The sequence below is a fragment of the Phoxinus phoxinus genome (genome assembly GCF_949152265.1).
Source record: "Phoxinus phoxinus genome assembly, chromosome: 25".
NCBI classification, from domain to species: Eukaryota; Metazoa; Chordata; class Actinopteri; order Cypriniformes; family Leuciscidae; genus Phoxinus; species Phoxinus phoxinus.
The window spans coordinates 24,905,124-24,918,183 of NC_136900.1; the positions used below are offsets into that span (position 1 = coordinate 24,905,124).

The following is a 13,060-nucleotide window of genomic DNA, read 5'->3' on the forward strand; positions in this document are numbered from 1 at the left end:
AGTTAGTAAACGTGACGGTTTTATGTGGGCGGGGCTTAGGTGGAGGCAGAGCGATCCCTCCGGCCGCTTCACTAACGCTAGTTGACAAGTTTTGTTAGCTTGTTTTTTTTAACAATGACTGGAGAAAATCTGGTTTTATCTTAAAGCTGCAGTGTGTAATGTTCAGGAGGATCTGTTGACAGAAATGCAATATCATATACACATGTGTTCAGTGGTGTATAAAGACCTTATTAATGAACCGTTGTGTTTTTATTAGCTTAGAATGAGCATTTCTCTCTACACACACCGCGGGTCTCCTTACATCGACATGTTTCTACACACACCGCGGGTCTCCTTACATCGACATGTTTCTACACACACCGCGGGTCTCCTTACATCGACATGTTTCTACACACACCGCGGGTCTCCTTACATCGACATGTTTCTACGGTGGCCCTGAACGGACAAACGCGTTTCGTCACTATGTTGTTCTTCATGATAAGTGAGATATTTCAAGGCTTTATTTGTTATAATTTTGATGATTATGGCGTACAGCTTATGAAAACCTTTTCACAATATTCTAATTTTGAATTTGGGGTTTACATAAGCTGTGAGTCATAATCATCACAATTATAACAAATAATGGCTTGAAATATCTCACTTGAGTCTATATAATATATTAGTTTCACCTTTTAAGTTGAATTACTGAAATAAATGAACTTTTGCACCATATTCTAAGTTTTCCAGTTTCACCTGCATATGATTATTCTTTCTTACCAGGTTCTTCAAAAAGTCTAGTCACAACAATGTGTTTACAATCACAGATGATTCACAAATAATCACAATATTTTAGAAAACATTATCCGATAAAATATTAAATTAAAGCGCTTCTGGTGCTCAACAACACATCAAAATGATATTTGAATCTCCTCATGGAGTGTAAAAAGGGTCTATATATCATCAGATCAGTGTGTAGAGGAGCTGCTCCTGCGGTGGCCACGACTCGACATTCTTACACACATTCTCACGCGTGTTCAGGCATGTGTGTGTGTGTGTGTGTGTGTGTGTGTCGAGCTGGGGCCTGCTTCACTCATTTACACACTGATCCTTCCAGTTCTTATCAACTGCTCTGAAGCCAGATGCTGAAATACTTTATTGTACTATTCTAATATTTCATTTATTATTATTATAGGAATTATTTTGAATTGTATAAAAATGAATATTTACAATAAGTCATATTTATTAGATGAAAAGTCAAACTGATGACATAAACAGAAATATTTATGAGAAAAAAAGTAAAAAGTATGGCATAAAAAGTCATAATTATGACATATGAAATTATATACATTTTTTTATTTTTATTTTATGAAATATATATATATATATATATATATATATATTATACAGTATTTTAATACATAAATAACTAAATTAATAATTAGAATGATTAATATATATATTATTATTGTCATTTTTGTAATAGTATTCATTTTATTAATTTGGTTATTTATTTAATAATTATTATTGTACATGTAATCATAAAATATAGTATTATAAATATTTTATATTTATAAGAATTCAACAATAATTCTGATAATGATTAATTATACAATTATATATAAAATAATATTAATTTAGTATATTTATAATGATTATTGTTATAATTTGTATAAATAATAATTATAAAAATATTAGTTATAAATATTAATTTAGTTACTATTCTCAATTATTTAATAATATTTTTTTCATATTTATTAATCATACAATATATATCATAAATATTCATTATATTTATATTTATAATAATTTTAAAATAATTATATTAATAATAATAATAATAATAATGTATTGTTGTTATTGTATTTTCGCACACTTTTGGTCTCTTAAAGGATTTAGTTGTGAAATTTCCTGGTTGAGATTTACTCTTCATCACGGAGTAGCCAGTGTTAGTCAGTCATCTTCATATGTTTATTATAATCATCTCTGTTTCTGGTTTCATCGTGACGTCAGTCTGCGGACGGAAGTGTTTGTCGAGTGTGTGCTCGAGTTCACAGTCGCTCATGTTGTTTTCTAACAGGTTCGGCACAAGATGCTGTACGCCGCCACCAGAGCCACGCTGAAGAAGGAGTTCGGCCTCGCACACATCAAAGACGAGATGTTCGGCACCGTGAAGGTGTGTGTGTGTGTGTGTGTGTGTGTGTGTGTGTGTGTGTGTGTGTGTGTGTGTGTGTGTGTGTGTGTGTGTGTGTGTGTGTGTGTGTGTGTGTGTGTGGCTCCATACAGACACACCACATGAAGACTTAGTGTCTTACAGTTTAGTTATACACTACCGGTCAAAAGTTTGGAGTCTGAGAGATGTTTTAATGTTGTTGAAAGAGTTTCTTCTGCTTTTATTTGATCAGAAAAACAGTGAAATATTATTATAATGTAAATCATCAGTTTTCTATGTGAATATAGTAAAGTGTAATTTATTCCTGTGATCAAAGCTGAATTTATCATCATTACTCCAGTCTTCAGTGTCACATGATCCTTCAGAAATCAGTGTAATATGATGATCGAGACACATTTATGATTATTAATAATGTTGAAAACAGTTCATATTTCTGTGGAAACTGATATATTTTATTTCTCAGGATTCTTTGATGAATTGACAGTTCAAAAGAACAGCGTTTATTTGACATATAATCTTTTGTAACATTATAAATGTCTTTACTGTCACTTTTGATCAGTTTAATACGTCTATGCTGAATGAAAGTATTAATTTCCCTGAGACGTATGATTTTCAGAATATGATGTGCTTGTATAAAGTGTGTTTGTCTGTGTGTCAGGATGATGTTTCTCTCAGCGGATACAAGAGACACGTCACAGCTCAATCTGCCCCTGTGCCACTGACAGCAGCGGAGGAGGAACTGCGCCAGATCAAACTCAGCGAGGTACACACACACACACACACTCTCTCTCACACACACTCACTCACACACAAACACACTCTCACACACTCAGTCACACTCACATTCACAAGCACACACTCAATCACTTGCACGCACACTCTCACACTCACCTACTCACTCTCACACACACACACACACACACACACTCTCTCACACACGCACACACTCTCACACACACACACTCACTCACTCACACACACACACACACACACACACACACACACACACACACACACACACTCACTCACTCACTCTCACACACACACGCACTCTCTCACGCACACACACACTCACACACACACACTCACACTCTCACTCACACACACACACTCTCTCACGCACACACACACTCACACACACGCACTCTCACACACACTCACACACACACACACTCTCTCACTCACACACACACTCTCACACACACACACAAACACACACGCACTCTCTCACGCACACACACACACGCACTCTCTCACTCACTCACTCACTCACACACACACAAACACACACGCACTCTCTCACGCACACACACACACGCACTCTCTCACTCACTCACTCACACACACACAAACACACACGCACTCTCTCACGCACACACACACTCACACTCTCACTCACACACACACACTCTCTCACGCACACACACACTCACACACACGCACTCTCACACACACTCACACACACACACACTCTCTCACTCACACACACACTCTCACACACACACACAAACACACACGCACTCTCTCACGCACACACACACACACTCTCTCACGCACACACGCACACACACACACACAAACACACACGCACTCTCTCACGCACACACACACACGCACTCTCTCACTCACTCACTCACTCACACACACACACACACACACACACACACAAACACACACGCACTCTCTCACGCCTACACACTCACTCACTCACTCACACACACACTCAGTCACTCACTCACTCACTCACTCACTCACACACTCACACACACTCAGTCACACTCACATTCACTCACTCTCACTCACTCTCACTCACTCACTCACTCACTCACTCACTCACACACAGTCACTCACTCACATTCACAAGCGCACAAACACTCACTCACTCGCACGCACACACACATTCACAAGCACGCACTCTCTCACGCCTACACACTCACTCACTCACTCACACACACACTCAGTCACTCACTCACTCACTCACTCACTCACACACTCACACACACACTCACTCTCACTCACTCACTCTCACTCACTCTCACTCACTCTCACTCACTCACTCTAACTCACTCTCACTCACTCTCACTCACACTCACTCACTCACACACAGTCACTCACTCACATTCACAAGCGCACAAACACTCACTCACTCGCACGCACACACACATTCACAAGCACGCACACTCACTCACTCACTCACACACAGTCACTCACTCACTCACACACAGTCACTCACTCACATTCACACACACGCTCACACACACTCACAAACAAACACACTCACTCAGTCACACACACTCACTCATTTACTAATACACTTTAAGATCAGAAGTTGTGTTTGTTAACATTAGTTAGTGCATGTGATTGTGAACTAACATGAACAAACACTGAACGGCTCTATTTGTACTGACAAACATTAACAAAGATTAAAAAATGCTTTACAAACACACATTGCTGACTGCATATTGCATTAACTAATGTTATGATAAATGCGCCGTTACTGTAAAGTGTTTCCAGATTTTGTCTGATATTTTTTAGCTGAAACCAAATAAATGTATATTCAATAAATAAAGTTTATTGAACAATCAGCAATCAAATGAAAATATATTTAACATTTAAACATAACATTTATAAAATTTTAATTACAAATAAAGCAGTTTTTACATCAACTTTCTAATGATATTAAAATTATGTACATTTTTGTAAGGGTCTTTTAAAATAAATGTAAATAAATGTCCTGTTTTTAAGTGAGTGACACTACTGTATACTGATGATGATAGAGCTGGTCATGTGACTCATCAGGCCCAAACTCACGACCTTATAAGGACATGAAGTGAAACTCTCTGGCCCGCCCCCTTCCTGAAACCAGCCAATCAGAGCAGAATACAGCGCTAACAGGAAGAAGAGGTTTCATTTTCCTTAAAAAGCCCATTTGTAGGATTAAAATAAGAGCTGACAGCGCTGAATAAATCACCTTTGTTTACACACAGTAAATTACAGCATCATTTTCAACAAAAAATAGGAAAAATTGTACCGTGGTACATTGGAAATATACACTATTCAAAATTAAATAAGGAATAAAATAGTATATTTTTATTATTTTAAAATAATACTTTTATTTCTAATTTGACATTTGATTTTATTTCTACTTATTTGTTTATTTATTATTTCTAATTTAAATAAATGCAATCTAAGTGTTTAATTTCTATAAATCACAGCCAAGTTCAGAACACATGATGCCTGAAAATAAACCGGTGACGTGAAGCGAGAGAGGCGGAGACTAAATTAACCTGAATGTTATTTTTTCATTACATTTGTGTTTATTATCCAGAGAAATGCAGGAACTCATCATATGTATGTACGTTTATTACAGTGGAAAGGCACTTTGGAAAAATGCATAAATGGATGAATTGTATTAAACATTTGCTTTCTTTGTGTGTGTGTGTGTGTGCGCGTTTGTGTGCGTGTGTGTGTGTGCGCGTTTGTGTGCTTGTGTGTGTGTGTGTCTGTGCGCTTGTGTGCGTGTGCGCGTTTGTTTGTGCACGTGTTTTTTTGTGTGTGTGTGTGTCTGTGCATTTGTGTGTGTGTGTGTGTCTGTGTGTGTGCGCGCGTGTGTGTGTGCGTGTTTGTATATGTGTGCGTGTTTGTTTGTCTACGTGTTTTTTTTGTGTGTGTGTGCGTGCGTCTGTGTGTGTGTGTGTTTGTTTGTGCACGTGTTTTTTGTGTGTGCATGCGTGTGTGTGTGCGTTTATGCGCGTTTGTGTGTGTGTGTGTGCACGTTTGTTTGTTTGTGTGTGTGTGTTTGTTTGTGTGTGTGCGTTTGTTTGTGTGTGTGTGTGTGTGCACGCGTTTGTTTGTGTGTGTGTGCGTTTGTGTGTGTGTGTGTTGCGTTTATGTGTATGTACGTTTGTTTGTGTGTGCACATTTGTTTGTGTGTGTGCGTGTGTGTGTGCGTGCGTGTGTGTGTGTGTGTGTAGATCCAGACAGATATTCACGTGAACACTACTAAGCAGACTCTTCAGGGCGTGGCGTTCCCTCTGGACGGAGAGGCCGTAGCCGCGCTACAAAAGTTCAAGGACAAGAAACTCAACTATGTTCAGCTGGTGAGACACACACACACACAAACGCACACGCTCGAACACACAAACACGCACGCACACACACACTCACTCACACACACACACACACACACACACACACACACACACGCTCAAACACACACACACAAACACACACACACACACACAAACACACACACAAACAAACACACACACAAACACACACACACAAACACACACACACACACACACACAAACACACACACAAACACACACACAAACACGCACGCACGCACGCACACACACACACCTTTATTCAGTTATTCCACAGAAAGAGCAGGTGATTGAAGATTGATATCCATGGCTTTGTCTCCACAGATCATCAACTTTGAGAAGGAGCTGATCATGCTGTCGAGCACGGACGCCACGGAGCTGAAGGATTTACCCAAGAGGATCCCGAAAGACGCGGCGCGCTATCACTTCTTCCGCTACAAACACTCGCACGAGGGCGACTACCTGGAGTCCGCAGGTGCTTATCTCGCCACTGAGTGCGAAACTCAGCGACTCCTCGTCACATTAAAGACGACAGCTATAGCGATAACGGTTAAGATATCTTTCTAAAAATCGTTCTAAATATAAAAGAATAGCACAGCACAACTATAACGGCACAGAGAAACGGTATCACTGGAACCACTTTCAGCTGATGAACGATAAAAACATCGAGAGCCAATCAGAATCTGCCCTGATTTAAAGAGTTTAACATTTAAAGTGACAGACGACAAAAAACTGCAGCGCTTTTAATAAACAGAATGATATCATGCGCTGGTGTGGACGCTAATATAGTTAGCATTAGCGTTATAGTTAGCGTTAGTTATAGTTATCGTTAAGTATTGTTATAGTTATCGTAAGTTATCATTATATTTATTTCATTTCATATATGTTATAGATATCGTTTTTACTTATTGTTATAGTTAATTATCGTTATAGTTAATTATCCATATAGTTATAGTTATAGTTAGTTAGTTACCGTTATATTATAGTAACCATTATTGTTATAGTTAGCGTTAGTTATAGTTATCGTTAGTTACCGTTATAGTTAATTATCGTTATAGTTAGTTATCCATATAGTTATAGTTAGTTAGTTACCGTTATATTATAGTAACCATTATTGTTATAGTTAGCGTTAGTTATAGTTATCGTTAGTTACCGTTATAGTTAATTATCGTTATAGTTAGTTATCCATATAGTTATAGTTAGGTAGTTACCGTTATATTATAGTAACCGTTATTGTTATAGTTAGCGTTAGTTATCGTTATAGTTAGTTGTTATAGTTATCGTTAGTTACCGTTATAGTTAGCGTTAGTTATCGTTAGTTGTTATAGTTAGCGTTAGTTACCGTTATAGTTAGCGTTAGTTACCGTTATAGTTAGCGTTAGTTGTTATAGTTATCGTTATAGTTAGTTATCATTATAATATTTTTTTTTATAGTTATTTTTTATAGTTATCAGTTACAGTTCAGTTTCTGCTTGATGTTTGTTTTTAATGACCCTGCAAAAAATACATATTTATATTTTTTAAATATTTAAATATGAACGAAAAACAAAACACTTAATTTGATGAGGTATTTATCTGACAAAATTATTTGGCAAAAAAAGTTTTATTTTACTATGCTATCCAAAAGCTGACAGGAAAAAGCAAACATAATCAGTTATTAATATTTCATTGGTTCTTGTTTTTTTTGGTTCATAATTTCTTTGTATGACAGTCTGGCCATAATGATGTCAGCACAATTCGTCATGTTTCATTGCGTTATTATTATCACAATTATAACAACCGACTCCAAACACAGCTAATGTGATTACAACATCTTTAGCACATTTGTAACAATAATAATTGAATGCCGTGAGTTTTGCGTCAGGTTTGTCCTCTACTGCACACTGTAGATGTGTGATCATCCGTTAATGACATGATTTGCTCTTGCTCTGGGTCATCAGTGTTCATCTACTCCATGCCGGGATACAGCTGTGGGATCCGGGAGCGCATGCTTTACTCCAGCTGTAAGAATCCTCTGCTGGACATGCTGGAGAACACACTGCAGATGGACGTGGAGAAGAAGGTTTGCGTTCACTCCTTCCGTAAAGCAATTCTGGGGTTAAAAATTATTTAATTACTTCATTAGTATTTTTTTAGTACAAAATATTGTTTATATTAGAAATATAAATAGTTTATTTTTATTATGTTAAATTATTATTTTATATATTTTATATATATATATGTTTTAAGTATCCTAAAATAGTTTTAATGCTAGTTATACAAAAAAATTATGTATTAATATTTTAAATAATTTTTTATAATTTTACTTCTTATTTTATTTCTTATATTAGGAATAAAAATAGTTGATATTTAATATTTTTGTAATATATATATATATATAATTACATTATCTTATAATAATTTTACAACATTTAAAATGATGCTAACATGATTTTATTCCTAATTATATCCCATATTTTTATTATTTTAAATTATTTAAATTATTTTATTTATATAAAATAAATTATATTACTATTATTATTATTTTTATGTGATTTTACTTATTTTTGTATTTATTTATTTACTAATATATATATATATATATATATATATATATATATATATATATATATATATATATATATAAAATTAATTACAATTATATTAAAGTTAATTTACAAAATAAAGAATTAAACTATTTTAGAATAAGTTTAATGCATAATATAATAAATAATATATATATATATATATATATTAAAATTATCCTAAAATAATTACATTTTTTCAAGAATTCTAACATGATTTAATTCCTAATTAAATTATGAATAAAAAGTATATTAAATAAAATAGTATATTTTTATTATTTTTTTTTTCTTTATTATTTTATTTTATTTTATTTATTTTCTTTTCTTTTATTATTATTCAATTTATAAGGAATAAAAATTGTTCCTTTATGTTAAATTATTATTTTTATATTTTTTATTTTATTATTTTTTTTTATTATTTCAAATTCTAAACAACCCCCATCTAAATGTTTAACGTAATCTAAAAATGTGCGCTAAACTCTGCATGTTTCTTTGTTCTCAGTTGGAGATCGATAACGGCGACGAGCTGACGGCTGATTTCCTGTACGACGAGGTTCATCCGAAGCAACACGCGCACAAGCAGGCCTTCGCTAAACCGCGCGGGCCGCCGGGCCGGAGGGGCGAGCGCAGGATCACACGGCCCGCCGACGACTAGCCTAGCGTTAGCGTTAAACCCAAGAGGCCACCAAGCTGTCGAGTGCTTACTTCCCACAATCCCCTGCAGGAAGCCATGCGCTGAACTATGCACCATAACACAAACGCCCATCATGAGGTGTGCTTCAATTCAGCGACTTTCATGTTAAAATGAACAAAGAATTATTTTAACAAATGATTAATCAAATTCAGAAAAGCTTTTGTGATTTTAAACCGTGCCAAACTCACAATCGCAGTCACTGAGACGAACAGACCTGAACATTCGCCATTCCTTTTATCGAGTCTTATTTTGTTACATTGTTACGTCTTTTTTACCAAACACGAGTCACATGTTAATCACAGCTCACGTCTGACGGATCGAACCGAACACAGACTTTTTTACCGCATTCACATTTTTTGATATGATCGTGTTTTGTTCTCATGTTCCAGGATGCTCATTTTTCTATGCAATTTAGTTTGAACATGTTTTTGTCTCTTGTGTTTCCCACTCGACTGTGAAGCCGCATCAGGACACAGAATTATTCAGTGGAAATTATCTAAAAAGGGAAGACGGGAGTGTGTGTGTGTGTGTGTGTGTGTGAGTTCACTGCTAGGTCAGAACTAGCGCAGGTCATGTTGAGTATCTACTGTCGTTTGGCAAACCACTGTTGAACATCTGTACTGACGCAGACGCTCTTACGTTTCACATGTAGCCTGTCTGTGTTCAGACGTCTCAAATACTTGTTTTTTAGAGAAAAATAAAGTGTTTAAATCATTGAATGGACTGTCGTTTATTACATCACACAGGAGAGACTCACACTCGGGATCATGGAGTGTGTGTGTGTAAAGTTCAGTTCAGGATTGCGCTGTAAATGTTGGTTTACCTCGAGCGGATCATCCGGAGCTCTGGGAATGTTTGAGATGAAGATCTTCCAGCTCAGAGAGAACCTGAAGATTCAAAAATCATACACATATTTAATTAAATATAAATTACACATAAATTACATACACATATTTAATTAAACATTATACTTTTTTTATTTACATAAAATTTAACTGGAAATATATACACACACCACACACACTGATACGCCACTTCATACATCACACACACACCTGTGTGATGGCAGGTCTTCTGTTCTTCTCACACAGACACTGATACGCCACGTCATACATCACACACACACACACACACACACACACACACACACACACACACACACACACACACACCTGTGTGATGGCAGGTCTTCTGTTCTTCTTCTCACACAGACACTGAGACGCCACGTCATACATCTTCTCCACCTCCTCCATCTGCCATCCCTCCATCTTACTATCAATGAAGTCCTGCAGAGAGACCTCGTCATCCTCGATCTCATCCTTCATCTCCATCTGAAACACACACACACACACACGTGACTGAGCTGCACAGACGGACGAGGAGAGTTTGAGAAGATCGGACTGAACGTACACGTACACACACACACACACACACACCAGTAGTTTAGGATCACGGCTTTCGTCCACCGGAGGAAGACCAGACAAAATCTCCAGCAACACCTGCACGAGAAACGCAGAAATATAATTCATGTTCCTGGTGATCGTGAATCAGAATAACTCCTCATGAAAATAATATAAAATAGGTTCTTTGGGGAACCAAAAATGGTTCTTCTGTTTCCTAACTTTCCCCTTAAGGAACCTTTATTTTAGAGTGTATTTTAAAAGCTCCTGCAGTTTCAAACTGGCCGAACCTTCTTCTGTTCAGTTTCGTTCCTCCTGTAATCTGTGCTCATTAAAGTCTCTCAATGAGACGCTCTACAAACACCAGAACTATTAATGAAGCGTCTCCCCCATTAACCCGGTTACGAGTGAAGCGCGTCTGAATGATGCGTGTGCCGATGGACCGTCAGTCTCTGAAATACACATTTCTGTCTTAAAGCCTCCATGAAATCAAAATGGACAACGCATACTTTTTTTGGAATATTGCAGTGTTTATCATAAATGATTTATCTGTGCACTTATCCTGTTCCTGGTAATCTTGAGTCAGAATAACGCCTTGGTTACGACTGTAACCTCTGTTTCCTGAAGAGGGAACGAGACGCGGCGTCAATTGAGGCCAAGGGAGCGCTTCCCGTGATGACGTCTAGAAGCACATGTGAAATCAGTCGAGTGGTGTGGCAGAACGTCAGAGGCGGGTGACCTCATGAACCAGGAAACTATAAAAGTCTATAGCTTCGTAAAAGTCTGAGGTAGTCGCTGACAGGCACGTAGGAGATATGGCAAGGTGATGCTCACCCAAACATGCAACACACAGAACAAAATCAAGCCCCGCCCACATTTGTTCTTGCTCCAGAAGCGTTTCTCTCAGATATACGATACAATAGGGGAGAAAAGACAAGAAAAACATCCATTGCGTGCGGACTGTAATAATGAACGTACCACGCCGAAGCTGAAGATGTCTGATTTAGGAGTGATCTCTCCTCTCAGCGCCTCCTGTGCCATGTATGCCGTAGTTCCCACAATCCTCCCTGTCATGACCGTCGAGCACGACTGTTTGGCTGAAGCTCGCGTCAAACCGAAGTCGGAGATCTTCGCAACCAAGCCTTCATCCAACAAGATGTTCGCGCTGTCGATCAGATGACATAACGGGATGTTTGTTTTATAATTCTGTGAGTTACTCTTGATTCAAACCCCACAGACAGTATTGTGCAACATAAGGTTTTTTAAAGTCTCTTCTGCTCACCAAGGCTGCTTTTATTTGATCAAAAATACAGTAAAAATTTTGAAATATTATTATAATGTAAATCATCAGTTTTCTATGTGAATATACAGTAAAGTGTAATTTATTCCTGTGATCAAAGCTGAGTTTATCATCATTACTCCAGTCTTCAGTGTCACATGATCCTCCAGAAATCAGTGTAATATGATGATCTGATGATCAAGACACATTTATGATTATTAATAATGTTGAAAAACTGTGACATTTTATTTTTCACGATTCTTTGATGAATAGAAACATTTTAAAAACATCAGAAACTTATTGTTAAATTAATAGCTTCAGCTCTAATGTGACCTGCTTTCTGTGTTAGACAAGTATTTTTTTCAAAAACATTTCATTTTAACATCATTTTAAAATTATGATTAAACTTCACAACTCTGTAAGCTGCTGTGGTCGCTCACCTCTTGACGTCTCGATGGATGTGGTTGTTCTGGTGCAGGAACTGCAGACCTCGAGCCGATCCTGCGCTGATCCAACATCTGCTCCGCCAGGAGAGAGGAGACGAGCCGTCCGAACACGCCAGCCGGTCCAGCAGCGAGCCGTGGGGCATGAAGGAGTACACCAGACACATGTGCTGCCCGTCACTGGAGAACCCCACCAGCTCCACCAGATGCTCATGCTTCAGACTGAGTGAAGAGAGAGGGGAGGGGGGGGGGGGGGGGAGAGAGAGAGAGAGAGAGGGGGGGGGAGGGGCGAGAGAGAGAGAGAGAGAGGGGGGGGGGCGAGAGAGGAGAGGGGGGGGAGGGGCGAGAGAGAGAGGGAGAGAGAGAGAGAGGGGGGGGGCGAGAGAGAGAGGGAGAGAGAGAGGGGGGGGGGCGAGAGAGAG

At 37.8% G+C, this 13,060-nt stretch overlaps 2 protein-coding genes across 6 annotated transcripts in view; one reads left to right on the forward strand and one right to left on the reverse strand.

Annotated features, from left to right (window-relative positions):
• Positions 1-10,235, forward strand: part of twf1a (twinfilin actin-binding protein 1a) — a 14,892-nt gene extending 4,657 nt beyond the window's left edge. The window contains exons 4-9 of the mRNA XM_079604510.1: positions 2,057-2,152; positions 2,808-2,912; positions 6,124-6,249; positions 6,583-6,733; positions 8,199-8,320; positions 9,325-10,235. Of these exons, the coding sequence (XP_079460636.1) occupies positions 2,057-2,152; positions 2,808-2,912; positions 6,124-6,249; positions 6,583-6,733; positions 8,199-8,320; positions 9,325-9,477 (753 nt within the window). The 3' untranslated portion in view covers positions 9,478-10,235. The remainder of the gene's footprint in view (positions 1-2,056; positions 2,153-2,807; positions 2,913-6,123; positions 6,250-6,582; positions 6,734-8,198; positions 8,321-9,324) is intronic.
• irak4 (interleukin-1 receptor-associated kinase 4) overlaps positions 7,849-13,060 on the reverse strand; it is a gene marked incomplete at its 5' end in the record, with an annotated part of 11,499 nt that continues 6,287 nt past the window's right edge. Inside the window, 6 exons of one of the 5 annotated variants that reach the window (XM_079604504.1) lie at positions 7,849-8,350; positions 10,340-10,403; positions 10,689-10,847; positions 10,953-11,015; positions 11,895-12,081; positions 12,636-12,860. In XM_079604504.1, coding sequence (XP_079460630.1) covers positions 10,350-10,403; positions 10,689-10,847; positions 10,953-11,015; positions 11,895-12,081; positions 12,636-12,860 — 688 coding nt within the window. In that variant the 3' untranslated portion in view covers positions 7,849-8,350; positions 10,340-10,349. The remainder of the gene's footprint in view (positions 8,351-10,339; positions 10,404-10,688; positions 10,848-10,952; positions 11,016-11,894; positions 12,082-12,635; positions 12,861-13,060) is intronic. The other 4 variants (XM_079604506.1, XM_079604505.1, XM_079604508.1 and 1 more) reach the window with 4 other exon arrangements.